The sequence below is a fragment of the Emys orbicularis genome, chromosome 9 (assembly GCF_028017835.1).
Source record: "Emys orbicularis isolate rEmyOrb1 chromosome 9, rEmyOrb1.hap1, whole genome shotgun sequence".
Classification (NCBI taxonomy): Eukaryota; Metazoa; Chordata; order Testudines; family Emydidae; genus Emys; species Emys orbicularis.
In genome coordinates, this window is record NC_088691.1 from 102,747,553 (window position 1) to 102,774,701 (window position 27,149).

Consider the following 27,149-nt stretch of genomic DNA (forward strand, 5'->3'; position numbering starts at 1 on the left):
CTGAGGTTCAGGATGGGGGAGGCGCTCAGAGAGACCAGGAGGGGTCAGCAGTGCCGTTTGCCCGGTAGCTGTGACATGCACCACACCCAGAAATGAGTCTCCAGTGAGCCTGGGGCTGACTTCTGCCCAAATCTGGGTCAGTTTATGGAGTCGTGCTGAAGCCATCCAAACTCAGGAGTTTTATGTGGCTTCAATGTGCAACCACGGGAAACACGGGAGGTTTGACTCAATTTGGTTTTGGGAACCCTCCAACGCAAAGCAGAACTCACATGGGGCATACCCCACTGGAAATGAAGTGCAAGAAAAGGATTGCAAACGCCTGCCAAGCCGGTGTGTGTGTGTGTGTGTGTGTGTGTGTGTGTGTGTGTGTGTGTGTGTGTGTGTGTGTTGGATGCAAGCCCCACTCCTTTGCCTGGCTTTATTCTGCTTTATCCTCTGCCCATCTCGCTCTCGGAACAAGCTGGGTTTGCTAGCAAGAGGGGTTCGTCCTCTCACCAGGCATTGATGGTGTTAAGCTCCATCGCACGTGCTGCAAGTCCCAGCATGACGTGCTCAGCGGGGACAATGTGGCCCATTTAACTCTAGAGCAGGGGAAGGGTCATGCATAGTAAGTGCCATGAAATGCACCCGGACTCTCCCCATCTGGGATAAAGCTCAGGCCGTTGCTTGGCAGTCTGCGTTTTGTAGGGGGAAGACGGAAAAGCCTGGGCGTAGTACAGTACAGAGGCCTCTCAATGGCTGCACCTCCGTGTACTGTGCTTATAGGCGTCTCATGGCACAGGTGGAACGGGTGTATCCTTATCATCACTGAACTACTGATGCTATACTAGGAAAGGGAGCGAGGAAACCTCCTCCCAGGCTCCAGCCTAGGGCACCAATGGAAGGGAGCGGGATGGATTTCACACCCTTTGCTCCTGTGTGTCCACACTGAAAAACCAGCTGAGAAGACAGAGGCGGGAACAGCCGGGAAAGCGTGCACCGGGGCTTTCTTGCTAACCAGTGGGTTGTTGAAGTCAGTGGAGTGACTCTGGATCTACACCAGTGTAAACAATATCAGGACCTGGCCTCAGAGGACAGAGCTGGGATATCTTGATTCACTCTGAATTCGGGCCAGTGACCCCCCTGCCCCCAAATGCATGTCAGTTAAGGGCCTGATTCCAGATTCTGGTGCCTTGACCCAGCCAGTTCGAGCCAGAAGCCCTGGTGGAACCATGGCCTTTATTCCGGGCTGATGTTAGGACACCGCCGACTGCCTGGTGCTGAAGGGAGCTCCCAGCAGGAGTTTGGTTTGAAGATAAAGCAGGATAAATTGATCAGCAAGAACCCCCTCCCCTCCCCTGTTATTGCTACCAAGGAGGTGAGCTCTTTCTCTAGAGTCAGGGTGAAGGGCTTTGTGGGCCCTGTGTCGGTACAGCTGGGTTTTCCTGCCTCTCCCCGCCCCGGAGGAATTTCAGAAGTGGGTGTAGAGCTGGTGGAATGTGCTGGCTTGACAGCCCTGGGTGCTGATGGCCTCTCTGCACAGCGCGAGATGCGGGTCAGGCAGTGGCAGGCACGGCTTCCCCCATGAGGGTACGTCAACCCTGACCTGAAGGAACCATCCCCCAGCAAGCGTGAGGGTGCAGGTCAGTCTCCACAGCCCCACCCATTCTTTGGCCCCTCTGCGGAGACACCGGCACAGGGGCCAGGTAGTTGTGGTGGTATCTTCTGGGTGAGGTGGATGCCTGTCCCGCTAAGGAACCTGGCCGAGGCCCATCAGCTCATTTCCCATGAGCTGCCGAGCGGACGTTTCCTACGACAGCACATGAAGGAACGTGATGCCAAGCAAACCCCGTGAAATAAGGCTGGAGGGGACTGAGAGTTGCTGCTACCGGTTGCAGAAGACCAGAGTCGTGCCTGCTGGCTGGGGTGAGCTCATCTCTTCAGTTCAGGATCCAGGAATGTCCACCTGTGTGAGGATCCCATCTTCTCCTCTACCCAGTCCACGTAGTTAGACACTTTGGTGTACACCCCATACACTTGCTTGCTTCCACACTCTTCCGGCCCACCCCATGAGACCAGGCCTTGGGCCACCCACCTCTGGGTCCCGGGGTCCTGAATGACGAAGGCTCCTCCGCTGTCTCCCAGGCAGGTGTCCTTCCCCCCTTCGTAATAGCCGGCACAGAACATGTTCTCGGTCACGCTGTAGTTGCCTGAGCGGGACTCGTAGCTGGTCTTGCATTCGGCATGCAGCACCACCGGCAGCTTGACGTACTGCAGGATGTCGGACAGCGTCCTCATCCCCGAGCTGATGATCTCATCCACGGTGATGTTGGGGTTGGAGATGCCCCAGCCGGCCACCAGGCCCAAGGTGTTGGGGTGAGGCCCTTCCAGCTCGTGCTCAAACTGGGGCAGGCAGATAGGCATTACGTAGGCATCCATGGTCACCTTCTCCTTCAGCTTGACCAGGGCGATGTCATGGTTGTAGTTCTGGATGTCGAATCCCCCATGCAGGATGATCTCCTCCACCGTCCGGTTGACGGCATCCTTCTTGTTCCTCACGTCATGTAGGCCCAGGTAGACGGTGACGTGCTCCTTGGACACTGGGATGATGATGTTGTCCCGTCGCTGGGAGCGGAGGACGTGAGCCGCCGTCAGCACCCAGGAGTCAGAGAGGAGGGCCCCGCTGCCGAACCACTTGTCGTTGGGGACCCTGGACGTGTCCTCCACCACGATCAGGGCCTGCCAAGGGAAGAAGCCGGGCTCCGTGTTCCGCCCTCCAATGATGCGCTTGATTATCCCGGGCAGAGGGCGAACTGGCTGGCCACACACTGGTGAGAGAAAGGACAGGACAGTTAATCTAACAGGGGCGAGCACTTCCACAGGAAACAGTAGAAAGGCGATTCTCCAGTAGATTATGCCAGTTTGGATTGGTCTCTTAAGAACCAAATACTCTTATTTCTGCCCCCAGGGGACAATCCTTGTTCTCGTGGACATCTGTGCTGGAAAAGACCCAACCCCGTCTGCCTCTGCAGGTTTGGTTCCTACAATGTATGCACTAGGGCGTGGAGCAGGCTGATTTTAAATGACATGGGCACCCCAATTCCATGTCCTGAATGGGCCCTCTCTGTTATGTCTGGAAAATGGGTACATACATTTTCTACCTTGTTTGCGTCCCTAAAGATAGTCACTTGCTCCATAGGTTTGTACCTCCATAGCTTGGCGGAAGGTGGAATTACTTGGGTTGGGAGGGACCCTCTAGTGGAATACCATGGTCCATTACGCTAGTGTTGTGACAGGGATGGTGATGATGGTGGTAGTGATAATAACCATAATTGCTTAGCATTTCCAGAGCCTTATTCTGCTCCTGTTAATGTAAGTCAGGGCCTATAGGGGCTGCTCCAGAGTCTGCTGAAGTCACTGGGTCTGTCCATTGATTTCAATGGGCTTTGGAGTAGGGCCAGATTACTTCCATCACTAGGTCTGAGCAGTCCAGTAGACAAGGCACTGGAATGTGCCTCAGGAGACCTGGGTTCTAGTCCTACCTCTACCATTAATCTCCTGGGTGACCTTTGAGACTTTGTGCCTCAGTTTCACCTCCCCCTATTTTTCTGTCTTGTCTATTTAGACAGTGAATTGGTGGCAGAGCCAGAATTAGAACCAGGTCTCCTGACTCTCCTGCCCATGTCCTTGCCTCTTGGTCATCCTGCTTTCCCTTGGTGACCTCTGTCCTGTGCTGTCACTGATGTATGTAATTAAATGAACTACCCTTGCACTCTACTACCAATGCATGTGTTACCCCTGAAGGCTGCTGGCAGAGTTTCCTCTTGGATTTCTGACCCCACAGGACGGACTCACATTGTAGGAAGGACATGCTGTAAGAAGGCAATGTGCCATATTATCAGCATCATTTAGGCGGAAAAGATAGGCCCATGGCATAATCTACCAGCAATGATGCATGTACGCTGCCTAGCATCATCCATCATTGCACCTTTGAAGCCCAGAATACCTTCATGGGGTGGGGGGAAGAGTTTGAACTCTCTCCGTCCCCCCCCAACACACACACTGAAACGAGGCTGCAAGGGTCCCACCGCCAGTGCACCTCGCCCAGAATTGGACGGTCTTCGGTTCTAGCCTAGGCTGGCAAATGAAACAGAACAAAAACAAGTTGCACCATCCCCACCCCGCCCTGGAGCTGGGATGGAGGGATCCGTGGAGCTTGACCCCACCCCCGGTTTGCCATCAACGTGCCGTGCAAGTCAAGCTGGAATGCAATGCCTGTGTAGATGAAATCGAATTGATCCCAAGGCCCGTGGCTCAGTTAATGGGATGGACTCCCTTATACCCAGAACCCCGTATCCTTTCTTCTGCCCCATCATAGACCTTGTGGCCATCTTCTGTCCCCTCAACAGACATCACTGGTTTTCTTGCAGCTCTCAAAGGGAAAGCATTCGGTTTCCTAATGCATTTGATATATTACCGGGCCGATGCCAGAAGAACCTCAGAAACAGGGAGCTGAGCCCCAGCTCACTGGCACCGGTTTTGCACTGATGTAACTCAGCTGATTTTGTAGGCGTTAGGCTCTGATCCAGCAAAGCAGCTAAGCCTGTGTGTAACCTTAAGCGCGCGAGGAGTCCGTTGACTTGAATCAGGCCTTGCTCCTGAGTCACTGAGAGCAGCATCAGGCCTCTGGTCTTTATCCGTGGACCATGTAGGTGGGTATCATCCCACTTATGCTAAGACCCCAAAATACTAGGCCCGGGTTACATGTCTTCTGCAGTGTCCTAGATCTGCGGGGCCGGGTCGCAATTTAAATGGCCATTCTAAAACAATGCTTTAATCGATGCTATTAACAAGACAGGTGCAAACTGATGCTAAATAAAGACCTGATCCAGTGAAATAAATACAGAAATAAAAGAGAAATAATAAATATTAACAACAAGAGGCCAAAGGTTTACTGGTCTAGTGGATGGGTGGGGGGAAATAATAGACATGATGTATCTTGACTTAAATGAAACTATAGTGAGGCTTTTGAAACATTCTCATAAGCGAACTAGGGAGCTGTGGTCTAGATGGATGCCCAAGTGGCTGGAAGACCGTGCTCAATGGTTCACCGTCAGACTGGGAGGACGTACCTAGTGGAGTCCTGCCGGGGTCAGTCCTGCGTCTGGTACTGTTTAATATTTTCATTAGTGACTTGCAGAGTGGAGTGGAGCGTGTGACTAAAATCTGCAGATGACACCGAGCTTGGGAGGGGTTGCAAGCACTTTGGAGGCCAGGATTAGAATTTAAACCGACCTTGACAAATTGGAGAATTGGTCTGAAACCAGCCAAATGAAGTTCAGTAAAGCAGAGTGCTACGCTTAGGAAGGGAAACTCAAAGGCACAACTACAAAACAGGGAATAACTGGCGAGGTGGTCGCACTGCTGAAAAGGAGCTGGGGGCTATAGTGGGTCACAAACCGACTGAGTCTACAATGGGATGCAGCTGTGAAAAAGGCTAATGTCATTCTGGGGTGTAGTAACAGGAGTGTAATACATGAATATGGGAGGTAATTGTCCTGCTCTGTGTGGCACTGGTGAAGCCTCAGTTGCAGTACTGCGTCCAATTCTGGGCACCACCCTTTAGAAAAGATATGGATACATTGGAGAGAGTCCAGAGGAGAGCAACAAATATGAGAAAGGATTTAGAAACCCTGACTTCTGAGGGAAGGTTAAAAAAACTGGGCATGTTTAGTCTTGAGAAAAGACTGAGTGAGGACTTGATCACAGTCTTTAAATATGTTAAGGGCTGTTATAAAGAGGATGGTGATCAATTGTTCTCCATGTCCACTGAAAGTAGGACAAGAAGTAATGGGCTCAATCTGCAGCAAGGGAGGTGTTGGTTAGATATTAGGAAAAGCTTTCTAACGCTAAGGGCAGTTAAGCTCTGGAACAGGCTTCCAAGGGAGGTTGTGGAATCCCCATCAGCAGAGGACTTTAAGAACAGGTTGGCCAAACACCAGCCGGGGTTGGTGAAGGTTTTCACGGTCCTGTCTCAGCGCAGGGGACTGGACTAGCTGACCTCTTGAGGTCCCTTTCAGCTTCATACGTCTGATTCTGCAGAAGCCTGACATTCTTGTGCAATTTCGACTCAGTCCTTACTCATGCGACACTTCCTGCCCTCCGGGAAGCCGGGGGAACTGAACTCCGACTCTCTCGCAGTGCGCCCCCTTTGGGTGGAAATGTTCTCACTGCTGGCTCAGCTCCTTGTCCCAAGCTCTGTTCGATACAAGGGTTCTTTAAGAAAATCCAGCTGATATGTCGGCTCTCTCCAGAGCATGGTGCCTGGAGGGTACACAGCGTTCTGGTGCACCTAGGAGAATTGTCTTCCCTTAATGACTCCACGAGCAGTGATTCCTCTCCAGCCCCCACCACATTTCTGGCTACCAAACAACCTTCCCCTTTGCCAGGCTGATGCAAGCAAATCGGTTTGGCTGCCAAGCACTGCAGTATAGGCTTTAAGAGCCTGATCCATAGCCCACTGCAGTCAATAGGCCCCAAATGAATCTCCCAAGAGCCCTAATATGCTACTCCCATGCCTGTGAATTATCCCCTTTAACTGTTTCTCCAGTTCATTTCTCTCCGCTTGGGAAGGAAAGGTGCCCGCTAGAGGAAGACAGTTGGCAATTCCGATTTCTAGCCAGGCCTTCCGAGGGAGGCTGGCATGGTGTGGAACAGAGCGGAGAAGATACAAGAAAGCAACAGGAGGACAGATCGCGGCTGTTCTGTTTGGTGCCTGGGAAAGTGGGTCACAGAGCAAGCCAGGGACAGATTCAGACACTCACAGACTTCAGTGAGGGGAGCCACTAAGTAGCTGATTCGGTTGATTCACGGCTCACAGCCACATGCTCAATCCAGTAGACTGCTCTGCCTCTCCGGGAGAGGGCCCCAGTGATTAAGGAAGCACAATAATGCTGAGCTCCATAATACGGAGCAGGGACGTGATCAGCTTCATTCCTCCGTGCTGCCGATTTTGTTACACCAGCGTGACACTGTTCTATCTGAAATCCAGCACTGGGGAAAGTCTGTCTTGAAAAGATGAAACCTCCCGGAAATGTGTGTGTGTGCGCACGCATGCGTGCGTGTATGTGTGTGTGTGTGTGTGTACATGTGTACATGTATGTGAGTGGGCATGTGTGTGCGTGTGTATGTGTACATGTATGCGTATGTGTGTGTACACGTGTGTGTACGTGTGTAGGTGTAGGTGTGTATGCGTACATGTGTGCACATGTACATTTGTGTATGTGTACGCATGTGTATCTTGTGTACGTGTGTGTGCATGTGTGTACGTGTATATGTGTGTGTGCGTACCCGTCTGTACATGTACATGTGTGTATGTGTGTACGTGTACATATGTGTGTACATGTATAGGCATGTGTGTACATGTACGTTTGTGTACGTGTGTGTGTATGTGTATGTGTACATGCATGTAGGTGTATGTGTATTTGCATGTGTGTGCACATGCACATGTGCATATGTGTACATGTAGGTGTGTATAGGTGTACATGTGTGTGTATGTAAGTGTGTGTACGTGCATGTGTTTGTACGTGTATATGCATGTGTGTGTGTGTGTGTATGTGTGTATGGATACGTGTGTGTGAATGTGTAAGTGTGTGTGTACGTGTAGGTATGTGTATGTGTGTGTACGTGTACGTGTGTATATGTGTACGTGTATGTGGTATGTGTGTGTACGTGTAGGTATGTGTATGTGTGTGTACATGTATATGTGTGTGTGTGCATGTATGTGTGTGAATGAGTATGTATGTGTGTATGTGTGCGTGTGTGTACATGGGTGTGCGTGTGTGTGTATATATGTGTGTATGTGCATGTATGTGTGTGAATGAGTATGTATGTGTGTATGTGTGCGTGTGTGTACATGTGTGTGTGCGTGTGTGTACGTGTAAGTATGTGTATGTGTGTGTACGTGGTATGTGTGTGTACGTGTAGGTATGTGTATGTGTGTGTGTACATGTATATGTGTGTGTGTGCATTTATGTGTGTGAATGAGTATGTATGTGTGTATGTGTGCGTGTGTGTACATGGGTGTGCGTGTGTGTGTGTATATGTGTGTGTGTGCATGTATGTGTGTGAATGAGTACGTATATGTGTGTGTGCATGTACGTGCGTGTACGTGTGTGTGTGTGTATGCATGTGTGTGTGTTTAGGTTCCCTGCCATGTCAAATACAGTCAGGAATATAAAATGCGCTTAGCCAAACAGTTCCGGTATCCCAGCTCTGGCCAGCTGTCAGGCTGCCGGGATGCTGCCTTTCCTCCTAAGGCGATGGGCCGCGTTTAGAGGAAGCTCTTCTAGCCAAATATTTATTCTAATAAAAATATAAGACACACTGAAAGCCCTGGAACTGCTCTTGCTAACGGCAGATGGGGGATGCAGAGCAGGGGCTGAGAGAGGGGTTTAGTAGCGATGGGCACCTGGCTGGAGCCAAAGGGGGAGAGGAATCTAACCGCAGCTGAACGGACGCAGATATTTGGACAGCTTTTTCCCCGCTGTCACGCTTCATTACCCCCGAGTCTCTATGAGCTCCTGGCTGCCCTCGGGGCTCAGAAGCGGGCGCACTGGAAGTGGCGCACAAAGGCTGCCTGCATTGAGTCCCTAGCCCAAACAGCAGCACCAATGACTCAAGTCCAAATGTTTGTCACCGAAGGCTCCTGGTCGTGTGGCGCCGGAGCACCGAGGAGGGGGGCAAGGAGCAGCCAGAAAAGAGGAGGTTGCCACAGTCACAGCTTAGGGGATTCTCACACCTTCCTTTGGAGCATCTGGTGCGGCCACTGCTAGAAACAGTTTACTGGACTAGATGGCCAGGGGGCTGAGCAGGACTGGCAACTCCCGTGTCCTTGGCAGTGGTTCAGAGAGCGTAAATATGGAGCCACAATGTCATTTATTCTCTGGCTTTGGCCCCAACTCTGCAATCAAACCCGTGCACCTCTCCAGAGATCTGTCCATGCAGATCCAAGTGCAGGATTGGGGCCCATAATTGTACTTAAAAACACACACACACACACACACACACACACACACACACACACACACTAATCAATCCTCTTCACTCTCCATTGGCCCTGAAACCCTTGAACCTTGGGGGTGGGGGGGGGGGACACACACATGTTCTGGCTACTTTTATCCTTTTCCATTTAACAATGTATGTTTTTTTAAAAAGAAAATAAGAGTTTTACGAATGGGGCTGAAATTAACATGGTTGTGTTTGTTTCACCATGGAGACTGTGGTGCAGAGATCAGGGAGAGAAATGGCAATAGGACATGAGGCTCCATTTTCACCTCTAGGTCACAGGTTGGACCCGAGCTCAGCTGATAGTGAGCAAAGTGAAGTCACCACCATCTGGCTGCATTCCAGGAGCCTGGGCCCAGGATCTGAGGGATCCAAACATCCCAAACGATGGTGGGTTCCAAACCCAGATGCTTTGCAGCTTGGGCTGTCTCTGGATTGACCGGGTACAGCGTGTCGGGTCGTTGAAATGTACTACACCTGCACTCTCTCGGTTCGGTGTGATTTGCCAGCCAAGTCCCATGATATTGTGTCTAGTCCTCCCTGACTAGGGGAGCTTGCAAACACTTCATACAGGGGTGTGTGGCTGCAATGGTCAGTTTCAGTGAATAACTGTGAGCTTGGCCTGAAATTCGCTTCCCACAAACACTCCTGCCAGCGCATCCCGACCACAAAGGCTCTTGGGACAAGACCGCTAAAGAAGTGTGGGATTCCTGAACGAGTCCCAGCAAATATTCCCAGAAACCACGTGCTGGGATTTGCCCAGGGCCAGGTCAGGTCTGGGTGCATTGTGAGGTGAGGGAAAGGGTGTTTCTAAAGGGCAGACAGCTCTGCCCAACGCTGTATGTGCTGTGAGCAGAGGGGAATGTTTGCCTTTTTCATGTCTGCTGAGAGGTATTATTGCTGGCCTGTGGGGTCCCAGGAGATAGCGGCATGCACCGTAGGGGGTGGGCGTGTAAGGCAGGGCACGTTTGGCTGGAGTGCAGCTGTAGTAAGCCGTATGCTTGCCAGAGACTGGAGTGAGGCGTGTGTGCCAATCAGAGGGAGGGCAGGAGTCGGGGGTTCTCTCTTTTTCAAAGACAAAGCAGGCAGTGAGCTGGAGAAGGAGTGGAGGTGGGAGAGGAACAGATACATGCCTTTCCTCACCCAGGAGCCAGCTGAGGTTTTGCTGCCTCTCTCTGTGGCTCAGACTCTAGGGTCTAATTGCTCCTAAAACACTGCATCCTGGGTGCGCGTACACAGAGAAAACCTGCATTAACAGCCACTGGCGCTAGGCAATCGGTCACCGAAGCCACAGTATGAGGTGGTCTGACTGCAGGCAGGGTACCTAGCAGCCGCTGAGCCTAATTCCCTCCTCGGACAATGCCTCTCCTTGCCACCTGGGGCCAGACCCTTACCTGCTCAGCCTCAGTGTCTCTAGCTGTGAAGTGGGGCTAGTTCTCACCCAGGGGCCTAGTGAGGACCACTCAGTAAAGGTCTGTGGAGGACTGTGTGCTGTCGGAGTAGATCTCAGCGGGCACAGTACAGCACCCCCCAGAGGAGACGCTGTTGGGCCGTTATTTAAGATCCGCCCCTGCCGGGTGTCTGAATTTTGCTGGGCTCTCGGGTGGCTGCTTGAGGCAGGTTCTAAGGTGCTGGGCCAAGTTCCATCACTGCAATCGCGTTAACACCTCTGGTGACCTGCAGGGCAGGAGTTGGCCACCTGGCATTAGAGATGGCCCTGAACCACCCCCCCGGAGCTCAACTCCTGTGGACTTTGGAGTGTTCAGAATCCAGCCCCATCTCGGTGACACACAGCTACCGCTCACTGCTCTGCCCTTTATAGCCACAAGGCCCCTCATCCCCTGTGTACAGCGCTGCGGATTCTCACTGTCCCTGCCTGCTGCTCAGGTGTTCCTAAGGTGACGTACCTGTGGATCACAGCCTGGGGCATCACTGTATAGTGAAGGCATCGGGCTGCCCCAGCCACGGAGTGAAGCCAGCGGAGCTGTGCTGAACAGACCCCCACATTCCCCAACCTGTACCAATTGCGTCATGCTCTGTTACCCCTTGGAGAGCGAATGCTGGATTGGCTGACTCATGGCATAAGCAACCCTGCTACGAGACGGCAGTTCGTTTGGTGGTGCATCATGCCAGAGCTCTCTAGGTACCTGGTCGACAAGACGGCAGCTTGGTCCCCAGCTCCTCGCTCTTCCACACCCCCTTAGCATCACAGGTGTACGTGCCTGGAAGAGAGCGAAACGTTAACTGGGAGCATAGACGCACACCTGCATGACCAGCTGCCTGTTGCCTATGCAGGGTTTGCACATGCAGCAGGTGCATGCGTCGTTGGCTGCGGCTGTGGGTCAGCTACGCATGTTCAGACATGCAGCCGATGGGGTGTTGCCATAAATATATTCGAGGAGCCAGAGTCTATGCTGGGCTTGCGGAGGTGCCCTGAAGGTGGAATTTGGCCCTATGTGTTTGTCAGAGGGGAGATGGGTTGTGTGAAAGGCCCCTCCCCTGCCTTCCTCCCCTGAAATGATTTTGCAGGGCATGGAGAAATTACAGATGTTATTCAGACTGCACCGTGGGGCATCTGCACGCCGATGTTTATGGAGATTTCCGCTCCCCTACAGCCTTTTCGGAATGCTTGTGGCATGTCACTGTCCGGTGTCCTAGTGATAAACAAGTGGTGGCCGGAGCCCTGCACTGTCCCAGGGCACTGTGCCCATTATGCTCAGGCCGAAGGCTCTGCTGTGATCTGCCTCTCCCTGCCAGGCTGTTAGTCCCTGATAAAGTAGTGCAGGACAGATGTGCTGGGCTGGGCTGATCCAGGAAGCAACCAGCATGCCAAAGGTTATTGCACACTAGGCCCGGAGGCCGATTGGGTAGCAGCAGGATTATGGACAGGGGGGCTGGGATGTGAGCAAATCCTTCCAATCTCCACCCCTAGCCTGCAGCAGTGGGTCTGTTTTTCTGGATGGGTTTGGGACAACCTACGAGCCGCATCCCCTGATGCCAAGGCGTGCCCAGAGGGTGGCCTTGAGAACAAATGTGGCTGATGGAGGTTGGCAATGCCACTGTCATCACAATGGAGCGGTAAGAGTATTTAAAGCGGAGCCCTTGCATGCACTGAAATCCAGGGGAGTCAGGCACCTTGTAGCAGTGTGGTTACCCCGCTCCTGGGATAAAAGGAGTGAGAGCAGCTGAGGGAGGCTGACTGAGTAGCTGGCCCCAGGTGTGGCCAGCTCAATCAGGGCACAGCTGGCCCTGATAAGAGGCCTGTGAGCCAGGAGCCAGGACAGTCTCATTAAGGACCTAGCTGTCTGGGAGCACCGGGTACCTTGGGCAGAGCAGTGCTGGGGAAGGGCAAGAGGAGCTGGGGAGCTCCAGACTGGCAACTCCCCAGGCTGAGGCCTTGGTAAAGGCCCAAGGAGGTACTGGGGTTGCAGAGGTGCAGCCCCGGGATAGGCAGAGGCAGCCTGTCCACCCCCCTTGCCAATGAGTGGCCATTACAGACTGCGTCTGCCCCAGAGATAGGGGGCTAGATGAAGACTGGCAGTAGCCACTGAGGCAAGGTGGGTGTAGGGGGGTTGGAGTTCCCCCAAGGGAGGGGAGACCCAGAGTGTGGGGGTACTGTGGGGCAGCACCCCAAGTTAAGGGGCACTGGGGTCTGGGAGGGATGCGGGCCAGAGGTGGTAGAGACAGCAGGGCTGGTAGCCAAGGGAGAGAAACCGGCCAGCAGGAGGCACTCAGAGGCTGGAAAGAGCTAATTCCTGGATGACCAGCAGGAGGCGCCATGGCGGTGAGTTCCCGCCGTGTGACACACCTACATTCCTTTGAGGATCCGGGCCTCATCTCTGCAGACTGCAGCTGCTTGGGTCCGGCTGGAAGCATTGCATGCTGGGACCTATTGTCGCTGCAGACCACTCCCCGTAAGAGGGGAGAGTAGCGGAGATGTTACCAGGCTATCGATGCTCTGACCGCTGTATCGTGAGGGTATTTCTACACTGCAATCAAAGACCCAAGGCAGGAGCTGTGGCAGCCCGGGGCAGCCGACTCCGGCTAGGGCTGCGGGGCTATGAAATTGCAGCGTAGATGTTCAGACTCTGACTGGAGTCCGGGCTCTGGGTCCCTCCCTGTGGGGTCTCAGAGCCCAGGAGGCACATGGAAGCAGGGATCCGCGGGTTCCTTTCTAAGGAAGCTGCTGAGGAGTGGGGCTGTGTAGGGAGAGGTACCAGAGTGAAGCTGGAGGGAGACCGGGGCCTGCCAAGGCAGGGAATGGCTGCTGGGAATGAGCAGACTCCAGACAGGGAAGGCCTGGGAGCTCCCAGCGGGACGACTGGGAGCGCAGCTTTCACAGGGATTGGAGAACTCCATTTGGGGAATTATTTTGTTAGCGTAAGAAATCCAGGCTCAAGGAGGGGCGTGGCTGAGCTAGAGATGAGTTTGTGTGTGTGGGGGGTTCTTAAAGGGCCCCGAAGGAGGGAAACAGAGGCAGAATGCCGCAGGTCCACCTCTGGCCACGAGGGGGAGCTCAGGAAGCAGCCGACCCTGTGACAATTGTATTGTCTCTCGGTGATTCCAGGGGCCTGACCTGGAGGGGTGCTAGGCGCCTCCAGCTCCCATTGACTTCGTCTGGAGCATTGGCCGCTCAGATCTTCTGAAGATCAGGCCCTGTGTCAGATCCATAGGACCAGGAGAGCAGCTAGTCTGACCCTGTAGCGGGGTGGTTACCCGCTCCTGCCCTGAGGGGTTTAAAACAGCCCTGGAGGAGGGCTGTGGAAGGGCAAGGTGCCTGGGCTGATTGGGAGGAAGCAGGCTCAGCTGGGGCCATGCCCCAATCAGGGAGCTAGAGACAAGGTACCTGAGTGGAGCAGGGCTGGGGACAGGCTGAGGAGCTGGGGAGCTCCAGCCTGGAAAGCCCCAGGCTGCGGCCTAGCAAAAGGCAAATAGGTACTGGGGGTTGCAGAGGGCAGCCCAGGGCTAGGCCAAGGCAGCAGGTCCAAACCCAAGCTTGCCGATGATGAGTGGCTTATACTGCAGTCTGCCCTAGGGAGCGGGGGCTAGTTGGTGACTGGCAGTGGCCTTATTCTGAGGCAAGGTGGGGATAGTGGGTGGGGGTTCCGTGGGGAGGGGAGACCCTAAGACTGAGGGGTTACTGCCAGGGGGCAGCACCCAGAGAAAAGGGGCACTGGGGTCCTGGGAGGGACATGGGGCCAGCAGCAAGGCGGATCACTGGCCTGCAGAGGGCGCTCCAAGGCTGGCAGAGCTAATTCCCAACAGAGACCAGCAGGAGGCGCAGCGGGGTGAGTCCCGCACTGTTACAGACCCTCCTGCATATCACAGGCTGTTACATTTCCCCCAGATCGCCTGACACTGAGCCCACTAACTTTAGTTAGGCTAAAGCATTTCAATCCACCGTTGCGAGGAAAAGACTGGTTCTTCAAACTGCCATCCCGGCAAGCGCCCCCGCAGTGGTGTGCGCCAGTGAGGGCTGGTTCACACCCTGCTGCAGCCCTGATTTAACGGAATCCGTTTGGAAAGCCAGTTAGTTCAATTGGTGCAATCCTCTTACGTGCACACTCTGGGTTCGGCAGCCGAGTGCTTTATACTGATTGGCTTCAATGGAGGGTCTATACTGAGAGGGAAAATTGCTTTTGTGGTGAGCCAGCCACTCCCAGTCCCTATTCAAGCCCCAATTGGTGGTGGTAAGTTTGCAAATGAATTGTAGCTCAGCAGTTTCTCTTTGAAGTCTGTTTTTGGAGTTTTGTTGTTGTTGTTGAAGGATGGCTACTTTTAAATCTGTTATTGACTGTCCAGGGAGATTTTTCCCTGCAATTTTCCCTCTCTTGATATTGACACCTCCGTCAATTATTGGGAGTGGACCACATCCAACCTCATTGAATTGGCCCTGTCAACACTGGTTCTTCACTTGTAAGGTAACTCCGTTCTCTTCATGTGCCAGTATATTTATGCCTCTCTCTGTAATTTTCACTCCATGCATCTGAAGAAGTGAGGTTTTTTACCCACAAAAGCTTATGCCCAATCTATGTAATAGATTCACTTAGATACCCACTAGATTATTTGCACAATGCTCTGCAGATACGTGCTTATTATTAACACTAGCCTCGTGCACATCGACTAGCCCAGCAATGAGCATGCCGCCCGCTCTCCCAGTTCAGAGCCCCACCCCCGCTTGAGTGGCCACAGCCCCTTCCCCAGCAGCGGATGGTCTCACCAGTGATATTTGGGGCTATCTGATAGTAGGGTCGCTGGCAGGAGTACCGGATCCCTGAGCGGTACGTGGTGAGATTGTTCCTTGTGGCGAAGGTGACGGACCCATGTTCCAGCTCCACTGGTGCTTTGCAGTCAGCAACTAAAAGTCCATAAGGAAAGGAGATTTTAGTAGCCTACATACATATCCCGCCGTAGTAGGCTCTGCCCACTGCCTCTGTTGGGTATTGCTGCATGGCTTGCCCCTGGGGGAGCTCGAAAGGGGGTTGTATGTCAGCTGGCCTGCCAGCCCCCCCAGAGCTAGGCCAGCAGCAGGTGGGGATGTGTGCGAGTGAGATGGTTTTAACCCTTCGGGCACTGAGGAGGAGTATATCTGTCTTTAGTTCCTCGTCTTTCCCTTTCCTTCCAACAGGCCCTCTCAGCCCTTTCCCATTGGAATCGCTCCCATTGAAGACCTGGCCCTGTTGAAGTCAGTGGGAATTTTGGCATTGATTTCAACAGGCCATGATTTCACGATTTAGCCTTGCCACACAACATCTTGCAATATGCCCCCTACCAACCCTTCCCTCTGTGAGTTTGCCCACTCCATCCCTACGCAGGGCAATGGTTTTCTGTGATGAACTGTAACTCCAGTCAGTCTGTGTGCAGATATGACTCTGTCTAAGTCCAGGTCACTGATGCAATGAACTAGCCAGTGTGTACGTGCACCCTTGTGTTGCACTGGATTGCTCAACTGTGTGTCATAGGCATTATACTGCTAATAGCTAAGGGAGATTCTCTTTTGGCTCCAGTGGTAGGGCCTGGCCTTTGGGATGAGGAGACTCTGAATTCTAGCCCTGCTATTACTGTCAAAGTCTGAGCTACTGTGGTGTGTATTGTAGTGTTAACTGAAATCACTAGGCAGCTATGGATTTGTTACCATAAAATCCCTATATATTCCTGGTTAGGGAATGAATACTGCACAGGTGAGTAGGAGCTAACCGGTCAGACACGCGTGTCAAAGGGGTTCTGATGGCATCACGGGAACTCTGCGAATGAACTGCGAAGAGTTCATGCCATTGCTGGACTGAGTACTGCATGTGGCGCTCGGTACCTGGGCTGTGGTTGGATTCTCAAAAGCTTTGACCATGTTCAGAGCTTGTAGACACTCAGTTATTACACTTTGCCTTGCTTCCTGATCGGTATTCATTCCCATCAGAGCCTGGGAAAGGCAGGCATTGGTGTAATCATGACCAGCCGGGCCCAGACAAGGGGGGATCCCATGCTAAACACGTTAGTAGCTTTATCTGGCTGCACAGTTGCTGGTGGACAAATGCCTAGAATTGTCAGGCAGCAAATTAATCACTAGAAGGAGCAATGCAGTCCCGGGAACATAACCAGCACAGGAGCAAACGAATGATATAAACACAAGGGCAAGATGTTCAAAGGGCAGGCCCTGCTCAGACTAACCCCTACAACTGCCTTTTTCATAGGACATAAAGCCTATGAAAAAGGCCACTTGATCTTTAAAGATCCTATGGCAGCTTGGTGCAGTAAGCAGGCTGTACTCTGAATTCTGATCCGCTCAATGGGCTGCTACGTATTATGACACCTTAGCTCCCACTATGCTCAGCACTGTACAAACACAGGGTGAGAGATGCTGCCTGCCCCGATGAGCTTACGCGCTGACTAGAAGATGGACAGACACAGGGTGGGAGGCGAACAGAGGCAGGAAACGCTGGTACAAAGTCATTCAGTAAGTCAGGTCAGAGACGGGAAGAGAACCCACATGTCCTGGATCCCAGCCCAGTGCTCTGTCCATTGCCTCGCATTGCGGCTTGGATTCGTGCTTTTGCTTAAACGTGGGCTTTTGTTGTACCCCATCCCCCACTTTGTCTAGAACTCAGCCCTGCAAGCGCTGCCAGAAACCAACAGAACGACTCCCCTAGCAAGCACCACGCCAGCTAGGAAGTGTTTGAAGGATCAGAGACTTAGGTTTTGTCTCCACTGTTACCACCCTGAAGTTACGAGCTAGCTTAGCGTCAGTGAGAGCGGCCACGCTGCAGAATAATACCGGGGCGACACAGCGCGATTGGGTCAGCCGCTGATGAGTTGTTAACACCAGCAGGAGTCCCATGCCCACTGCATTAGTAGATGGGGCAGCAGTAAGACTTGAGCTTCCACCATGCCTGAAACATGTCAGTTTAAAGCCCCACTGAACTTAAGCAGAGATTTGTGTGCGTGGATGGGAGTCAGGGTAGCGGCAACACTCAAGTTATACTTCGAGCTAACATGCTGGTTAAGACAAGCTCTGCGAATTCTACAACTTGAGAAGGGGGGAAGGATAGCTCAGTGGGTTGAGCATTGGCCTGCTAAACCCAGGGTTGTGAGCTCAGTCCTTGAGGGAGCCATTTAGGGAACTGGAGTAAAAATCTGTCTGGGGATTGGTCCTGCTTTGAGCAGGGGGTTGGACTACATGACCTCCTGAGGGCCCTTCCAACCCTGATATTCTATATCAAGACTGCCCATTCTGCTGGACAAGGACATCATATTTGTCTCTGAGCTGCATAGCACATTGTTAGCACTCTATAAATAATAATCAGCCAAGGGGCCACGTTTTTGATGTCTGAGTCACGCAACTGACGTTCTAGGGAAAAAATGGATCTTCACAGTAAAACCAGACACACTCCGCATCACTTCAAAACTTCCTCCCCTGCCGTTTTATTTTCCTGCATCTTCCTGGCTGGGGCTTTGTCACATTTTAAAGTGGCAACACATTTGGGTTGGAAATGGAGGCTGTTGTCATGACGCTGGGGCTAATCAACATCTGTGGTGACCTGTTGACCATGAGCAGAAACGCCGGGGTGTTATAGGAAAGCCCAGGGGAAACATATGCTGTTGTTTGTTTGGATTACGGTATCACCTAGGAACCCTAGTCATGAACCGGGGCCGCATTGTACTAGGCACTGTACACACACACAGAGAACCGCCTGTACTTACTAAGCTGCACAGAACAGAACGTTCATAGACTACAGTCAAACTGGCTACGAGAACCGTGGTGAGGTCTCTAAGATCAGCGCTCTCTTACCTGGTAAGCTCGGGTACCTGCCTGGGGGAGCTGAGGGCCCAGGCAGAGATGGGCACTGGCTCGGTCTTCCACACGATTGGTTTTCGGTAGAGGCTCTGAGTTACAGGTGAGCAGTGAGCCTCTTGGAAAAGAATCACCAGACAAAGAGGGGTAGGGTGGTGTTGTCCGAACATCTCTCTCCAGACAGACACACTCTGCCTTCTTTCTCCGCTCTGCCTTTGCTTGTGGCACTCCTGGATGTCAAAGCCATCTGGGCTGAGACTACAGATTATGCCCTTTGTGACCAGAAAGCCCTAACCCTTTACCATCAGGAGTTAGAAGGGACCCAGACAGCCCTGGCCAGTCAGGTGTCCGTATGCAGCAGTATTATGGCGTTACCAGCGTGTATCAATCAATGCCCCTCACAAGATATTACCACTGGGGATGACGGTAATGCTGTCACGCCATTCCCAGGGCCTTTGCCTTCAACTGCCGGTACTTCCGGGCCAGTTGCACCAATCGCTGAGCCTCTGCTTCAAAACACTGCACAAGAGTTGAGTGGCACCCGAGCAGACTTGGTTATGAGTCGTTGAGGGTGGGTTTGCAGTAGGAGAAAGACTGTGGTCTCTTGAGATGGACAGCAAAAGGGGAGGGTCAGGAATGGAGAGACAGAGATGGCAGCTTCTTCTGCACCATCATCATGATCTTCCTCCTCCTTTTAGTCTCATGCTGCCCGCTGTGGGGAAAAGGCCTCCAGTTAGCAAGGTCTTCAAGCTGCCAGAGACGTGCCGGGTCACAGGCCTTCCTCATGAACGACGAGTGGTGCGTAGTGGTGCTGGCAGCAATGGCCTGAGGATGTGGCCTTCTCAGGGTGTTGAAATCTGCAGAATCTAGAGCCGGGAACTAGTTCTCCTGTGCTCACCCCTCACAATGTCTGCTCCCACCCCCTGCTGCCACTGGAGGAGACAGTCGGTACAACCTGTGACCCAGTGGCCATTTGTACCCTTCATAAGAATGACCTAACCTGATTCCTGTCCCTCCAGGGTGCCTGTGTTATGAAGAGAATTTGCATTGGATTATGGATGGAAAATGTTGTGCCTTGTGACTTGTACACGCAGGGTTTGCCTCAGGCCTGTCTTTGCAGGGAGGTGGTGTTCGGGTGGTATGGGGTGAAGTTAAACTCCATGGTCCTGATTCTCAGTCACGCGAAGACCCCTTTTCACTGGCCTGGCACTACCCCGTTGGGGAGCTCTCTGAGGCTTCACAATAATGCTGATTCCAGGCCTTAAATATTACTGAGGTTTGTGTCACAGTGTAGGCCCCAGGAACCTAAGAACAACCATGCTGGTCACACCAATAGTCCAGCTAGCCCAGTATCCTGGCTTACGACAGTGTCCAGTGCTAGGTGCTTCAGAGGGAATGAGCAGAACAGAGCAATTTATTGAGTGACCCATCCCCGGCCGTCCAATCCCACCTTCTGGCAGTCAGAGGTTTAGGGACACTCAGAGCATAAGGTTGCATCCCTGACTGTCTTGACTAATAGCCATTAACGGACCTATTCTCTGTGAGCTTTTCCATTCTTTTTTGAACCCACTAATACGTCTGGCCACAACATCCCCTGGCAATGAGTTCCACAGACCGATGGGCGTTGTGTGACGGATACTTCCTTATGCTTGTTTTAAACCTGCTGCCTATTAATTTCATTGGGTGACCCCTGGTTCTTATATTATGAGAAGGGGTAAATAACACTTTTTCTCCACACCAGTCATGCTTTTATAGACCTCTGTCATATCCCTGTTAATCGTCTTTTTTCTAAGCTAAACAGTCCCAGTCTTTTTAATCTCTCCTCCTATGGAAGCTGTTCCAGACCCCTAATCATTTGTGTTGCCCTTCACTGTACTTTTTCTAATTCTACTATATCTCTTTTGAGATGGGTTGACCAGAACTGCATGCAGTATTCAAGGTGTGGACGTTCCATGGATTTATACAGTAGCATTATGATATTTTCTGTCGTATTATTGAGCTTTCCTAATGGTTCTTAACATTCTTTCAGCAACCTAGCAGATGCAGAGTCCTGGGAACAGAGCAAAGGGGATGGGGCCATAGCAGGTATGTCCAGAAGTGTGGGGCTCTCACAGGAAGATAGATTTGACCTGGACAGTGAATTTGGCCTGGGGTGAAGGTAGTTATGAATTCTGTAGCTTTCCTTCCATGGTGGTCTACTGCTGCCGGTCCCCACGGCAGGAAATTGAAGACAGATCTGCTGGTCCTCCCATGTGGGGCAGATGAAGGGAAGCTCTCAAGAGCCCATCTTCATCCACTCTCCCCCCTCACTCCCGCTGCGGCGTATCATTTCCCCTGTCCGTGCCCGTCACTACCACCTAGCCCTTCTCCCCCCTTTTGCCCCCGCCCCCGCTCCTTTCCCTGGCTTGCTCTATTTTCTTCCCCCTTTCTGTCCCCAATAGCATGGTTCCAGCCCTTGCCCCAATTCCTTCTAGCCAGTGCTCTCTGGCCCTGGAGGTCTCTGCTAGATCTGGGATGGGTGGCAAGGAGATGGAACCCTCCGCATGGAACCATGAAGAATCCAGTCGTGTCAGGGCTTTGGGCTGGCAAAAGCAGGTTAAAGAGACTTGTGATCACAGACAGCTTCCCCGTGGATCTATCTTGTAAGCACCTTTTAGTCCCAAAGAGCTGGGGGCAGGGGGTTGAAATGCACTGGAACATGCTGACTTAGGCTGGCTTTTTTTGCCTCATGCTGTTTAGCTAGAGTAGGGTGACCAGACAGCAAGTGTGAAAAATCGGGATGGGGGGTAATAGGAGCCTATATAAGAAAAAGACCCAAATATCGGGACAGTCCCTATAAAATCGGGACATCTGGTCACCCTAAGCTAGAGGGAGGAACGTTTCTTATTCATTACACTGAAACAGATTCCCAGATTTACCCAGAGAGCAAAGAGTTAAATTAAACCAAGCAAACAAAACAAGCACAGACAAAACCGCCAAGCTGTGCAGAACGACTTTCATTGCGGTGGGGAGCGGGGCTGGGATGGAGTGGGAGGAGCGGGCGTGTCCATGGAGAGCGCCAGGATGCGAGCTCCCTGGCGTGTGTTATGTCTCCCAGCAGCCTAGAGGGTTGTTTGTTTTTTTCCGGCGGGGGCTTGAGCGTTTGAATTTGTTTCAGTTTTGTTTTTTCTTTCCCTTTCCGGAGTTAAGTGCGTGCCGGGCAGGAAGGGGTTAAGAGCACAGCCCTGTACGTACAGCAGCGATGAATCCCATTGTGTCTCATACAGATCAGGAAGGGTGACGGGGGTGGGGATACCCCGCTGGAGCCCTAGTGACTCCCTGACACGTCTAAGAGACACTGGCCACTCTAAGGGGTGTGGCTTGATGGCACCCGGGCTCATGCTGTTGCTTGGTCCGACTCAGCTCCTCTCTCTGGCCTGGGGTCGGTTGTTTCTGCAGCTGCACCGAAAGCAGAGGAGAACGGGGGAAAGAGGAAAGCAGAGAGAGAGAAAGCAGAATCAGTGGACGAGCAGAGAAAGTTCATGCAGGAAAAACAGCCCAATAACACCAGAAATCGTTAATGATCCGCAGTATCAATTCAGCAAGCGTGACAGGCAGCTTGGGTTGCACACACTGACTGCTGTGCTCTGGAGTTTGTGCACAGGGATCCATCTCTATTAAAAATCTATAGGCACTACAGTGCAATGGAATCTGCTTAAAGGGAAACCTCTCTTAGAGGAGTAAAAGTCCTCTGTTGCTTCTATGGGCTTCCTCATTTCACACATCCTCCTTGGCCTCACTGTGCTAAATTCCCCAGTGGGATGCAGCCCACACCAGCTTGGCCTGTTCCAATGAAACTTTCCTCATTGGGCCCAAGTCAGCTCCCCCATCAGTGTTTATTAGTGCTCGTTCCAAAATCTATGTATTTACGGCCAAATGTTTTGGGGGGAAAGTTTCATTTTTGTGCAACTTTTTCATTGATTATTTCTTTGGAGGGATTTTAATTGACAACAGTTTCCCCCCCTCCATTTTTTTTTTTTACAACCAAAACTGACAGTTTTTGGGGTTTCAATTTTTCAACGAAACCTTGAAAAGATTTTGATGACAATTTCTCTTTGGTCCAAAAGCTGGTGGGGGGAAAAACGTTTGTGAGGAAAAACTTCCAGCCCGTTCTAGTTTTTATTCAGTCTCCACCCAAGCAGAGCTCCAAATGAAATCAGTCGGAGACTGGTATAGTAATAGGGGAATTGGAAACTCAAGGTTTGATTGAATTAGGGGCATTCCTTTGTATTTTACAGTAATAATTGCTCCACCCGCTTCAAAGACAATAGTGTAAGATATGATCATGTTTAGCAATTCTAGCAGCGTCACGCTTTCCATCTTCAGCGAGATTTGCAAACCAAAATGTAACCTTACAAACACCACCGTGCAGCGGGTTCTGCAGATGCCTGTAGTATTATTATTTTCAAATAAAGATCCCGCCCGCAATGATATTTGCGAGGAGAAGGTTGTGGATCAGGAAAACTCCACCCAGCTACGTTTCTGGGTCCTCAGAGCTGTTCCCAAGTGTCACCAATACAAGAGAGGAACAAAAGCCAAAATGTGCCTCTATGGCTCAAAGCAACTGCATGGATTAGCAAGAGAGTAGACTCATAGGAGCCTATCCTGGATATAAATGGGTGTGTGGAGAGAGAGTAGATGGGGGAGAGGCAATGTTTCCTCACAGCTACAGAAGGGTCCAAGCCACAGGATTTGGATCCATTATTCCACACAGGGGTTTGGATTGATCAGCCGAATGGGTCCCAAGACTCCAAAGATTGAATCGGGATCCAGGTCCGAGCTCCACCAAAGATCAAAGGCTGGGAGTGAGCTTCCTGGGCTTGTATGGGATCAGAAGCGGAAATCCCAGCATGCCCAGCCTAGCCACAAGCTGGATGGACTGGAAACCTTAGGACGGGGTCTGTGCCCGTGACATTGTAACTGTGATTTTGAAGCCCAAAAGCTCAGGTCAGCCTCCAAAATGCAGGGGCCTTCTTCGAGCTGCGCTACTTCCCAGAGCCTTCTGAAGCTCCTCCATCCATAACCAACAAAACCTACCTTGGTCCTCTGGTCAGCCACCAGAGTGTTTCTTCACACAGCGCACAGTCAACCTGTGGAACTCTTTGCCAGAGGATGTTGTGAAGGCCAAGACTATAACAGGGTTCAAAAAAGAACTAGATAAATTCATGGAGGATACGTCCATCAATGGCTATTAGCCAGGATGGGCAGGGATGGTGTCTCCCAGCTTCTGGCAAACAGAGGCTAGAATGAGCAACAGGGGATGGATCACTTGATGATTACCTGTTCTGTTCATTCCCTCTGGGGCACCTGGCATTGGCCACTGTCGGAAGACGGGATACTGGGCTAAATGGACCTTTGGTCTGACCCAGTGTGGCCGTTCTTATGTTCTCTCCTCAAGTGTGTGCTTGGTTGCTAGATGGGTGATAGGGACTAAGGGTCAAGGTTCAAAGAGTCCCACAAGGGTTTCAGGCCAGGCTGCCATTGCTCTCACTGTGAGTAGAACATTTTGCAGTGGCTGGAAACGTAACCCCCTTTTACTGAACTCGAGACTTCCTGAATGGTGATTGCCAAGCGAGGGAGACCGGCTGACTTCCCCCACCCTTCCCTCTTCTCTGCTCTGGAATAGGTGGCAGCAAGTTCAATATATCGCAGCATAAAGGAAACTGTCAGTGTTTGGGGATTGGTACTTCTTTCGCGTAGCGGAGTTAAACTGGACGGTTCTGAACATACTGCTCGGGAGGCCAAAGCCCTCCTCCATTCGTCACAGATCAGCTCCAGCTTGGTGCGTTCTTCCCCAACACTGCCCCATGTGCCTCCACCCTGACCGGGCCGGGGCTGTGTGACGGGCTGTGCAAACCCTGCACCAGACAGGAAGGGATGGTGGAGCGGTTCTGGGCTCACCGAGCCCTGCCTGGCCCGTCAGGAGTGCTGTGAGAGCTCAGCAGGAGGCTGCTCTGGGATGAGGACAGACCTGAAGTCTCCAGCTCCCAGGGAGAGGCCTGACGGAAGGCAGGGGCTGCTCCCATGACCACAGACTGTCCAGGCCCCCTGAGAGGAGGGCCAGGCTATAAACAGTCACCTCAAGACCCTTTCCGGTGGCTGAGCAGAGGACATTGAGCCGGACTGTGGCTTGCCCAAGACTGCCTGAAGGAAGAGAGGCTGGGGGCTCGTCTGGGACTCATTTGTTTAATTTTCTCTCTGCCTTTAACCTCGGTGGGGGTGAACTCCAGGGGAGCTCAGCTGGAGGGCTGGGTTTCCATCTTTGGGCCGGTGATGTTAACATCCACAACCTGGATGATGAGAGCCCAAGTAAGGACGTGACCCAAATGGGGGCTGCAGGGGGACCAGGCCCCTGACAGATCACCTAGAGGGGACAGAGGGGAGTTCAGACTCCAAGCTGACACTGCCAACATTCGGGTGCCAGCTAATGCTAATTGGGATGGTGTTTTTCATAACGCACACAAGTCCTCTGCTAGGAACTGGGTGGACTAGTGGCGTGCCGTCTGCGTGTGCAACGCATGCATTGCATGCCCCAGGACAGGCGGTGCAATTCCATCCGGCCCTCGAGTGCGCACAGAAGATGCCATTTTCTAGAAGAAAACGGCGTTCTCCGCACAGCATGACCTCGCAAGTGCCGTATGTGCAAGGTCGTGCTGCATAGAAGACACCATTTTGTACGCAAGTGTAGAACTGCACGCCTGCCTACATGCCCCTGGGGTGGATTCTGCCAGTTCATTTAACACTGGCCACTGTCAGATGATAATGCCTTTCGGTTACTTCTGACCTGGGCTGGATCGGCACCGATGACCTTGAGGTCAAAGGCTCCTTACCGTGGCACTAGCTTTTTAATCTTGAACATTTCACTCAGCTGATCATTTGGAGGAACATTACCTTTCCTTTTTAGCTTCACCTGCAGCACAAGAGTGAGCCTGGACTGCCAACCTGGTACCACCCAGTGTCCTAAAACCCTGGGATGCAGCTATTCCTGTTCTGTAAGAGCCACCTATGGATGGCATGAGAGTAGGGACATGTGGGTTTAAGCAATCTATACATTCCCTGACATGGAAACCAGGAAGCTAGTTCAAAAGGCAGACATTAGTGAGGAGAGCCATAGCTGTGCATGCTGGAGAAAAGCCAGTGGTTGCAGGAAAAAAATAATTGTGATGAAGGGTGTAAATAGTGCATTTCATTAGCTTGATTTCAGAGACGGGGGAACTGGGTCAGAAGACATAAGAAGTGATCTGAGGCCTGGTCTACACTACAAAGTTAGGTCGACATAAGTCGCCTTGCATGGACCTATTTGTGCAAGTGTCTACACTCAAATTTGTCTCTGGCTGACATAAGCGCCCCACTATGGTGATGAAGTAAAACTACTTCCTTGAACGGTGCGAACCTCAGCTTGGTGAGCCCCTTACCAGCTCTCCCCTGTGTGCAAGCAGTCAGGTACGCACGTGCACAAGCGCTATACTAACGGTGGCAGCTGTCCACCGACGCAACTTGTGTCGACCAAAGTCTGTAGCGTAGGCATGGTGTGAGTCTTCATGCATTCTTTCAAATGGAACTTATTATTTTTTTTTTTTTTTGAGGTTTGCAAAAATATTTGGCCAACATTTCTAATTCGTTTGATTTGTCTCTGCATTGCCTAGTTCTGGGTAGAGCTAGAACCACACCAAAGCTGTGGTTTTGAACACCCCCCCGAACTGGCAAGAAATTCAGATCTATATTCAGATTTTACAAATGGCCCTTATGTCTATAATGGGCAGAGTAACCACATCCATCCACCCAGCTCCAGACATCTCCCAGACTTGGGCAAGTCCAGATTCACACCAGAACTCGGCTCCCCGCAGCTGTGAGTAGAAGCGAAGGAGCGGAACGATCACAACAAAGATTGTTCTGGTGAGATCTCCACCCAGATTTTGTGGATGAAAGAAGTTCTGAGAAGGTCTTAAGTGGCACCTGAACCTTTCCATATCCCCCCACCCATTGCTAGTAGCTTTCGGGCTTGATCCAGCTCCCAGAAAAGTTAACTGGAGCCTTCCCACAGATGTCAACAGGCACTGGATGTCTGGCTGAAGATTTACTCAGATGTGCCAGGCTATGGCTTGCTTGGCCGTCTGAGATGTGAGAAGCTCAAACAGCTTGGAAATACAATTGCATTAGTAAGTCACTCAAGGGAAAAAATAAAACACCCAACCTGTGGCATTGGGCACAAACTCTGTTCCGTTTAGGAGAAAAAGCCAACCTGGATTTCAGAGGTATAATTAATAGCCACCCTGGCTGGTGAGGTGCCTCTGAGCAGCGGATTGCACTCTGAGCCTGGCACGGTAGCTCCATTTAGCGTTCAGTGGTTGCACAAGATGAGGGGGGTAGGGGGGCGGGTTTCTTACTTTTGCAGATGGGGATCTTGTTGCTCCATGTTCCATCCTTCAGACACTCGATCTGGAAGGAGTCGCTCTCCATGTTATCCTGGGCGGAAGGGACAAGCGAAAACCATTATCCACGCAGCCAAAGGACCTTCCCCTCCCACTGCAAAGACTCGTCTTCCCAATGCCTGACCGGGCCAGCTATCCACCTTAAAGAGACGCTGCTCGCTGGACAAGCCAGTAACAAAGAGAGTTTCCTCTTCATTAAGAACCCCTCAGTTTACTGAGTTTGAAAGAAAATTAGAAAAGAAATGTTTTTTTTTTTTCCCAAATATGATGGCAGTGGGCGCAGTATTAGAACCTAGATAGGAGGATGGAGCAACCTATCATAGGATATTAGTGTACTGGGATGTAGG

At 51.8% G+C, this 27,149-nt stretch overlaps 1 protein-coding gene across 2 annotated transcripts in view; it reads right to left on the minus strand.

Moving 5' to 3' along the window:
• Positions 1-27,149, minus strand: part of MASP1 (MBL associated serine protease 1) — a 60,484-nt gene that overhangs the window by 11,842 nt on the left and 21,493 nt on the right. The window contains exons 7-10 of one of the 2 annotated variants that reach the window (XM_065410594.1): positions 26,758-26,836; positions 15,266-15,403; positions 11,193-11,267; positions 1,912-2,807 (exon numbers count right to left, since the gene is read on the minus strand). In XM_065410594.1, coding sequence (XP_065266666.1) covers positions 1,912-2,807; positions 11,193-11,267; positions 15,266-15,403; positions 26,758-26,836 — 1,188 coding nt within the window. Of the gene's footprint in view, positions 1-1,911; positions 2,808-11,192; positions 11,268-15,265; positions 15,404-26,757; positions 26,837-27,149 lie in introns of those variants that run through there. The other variant, XM_065410596.1, reaches the window with a different exon arrangement.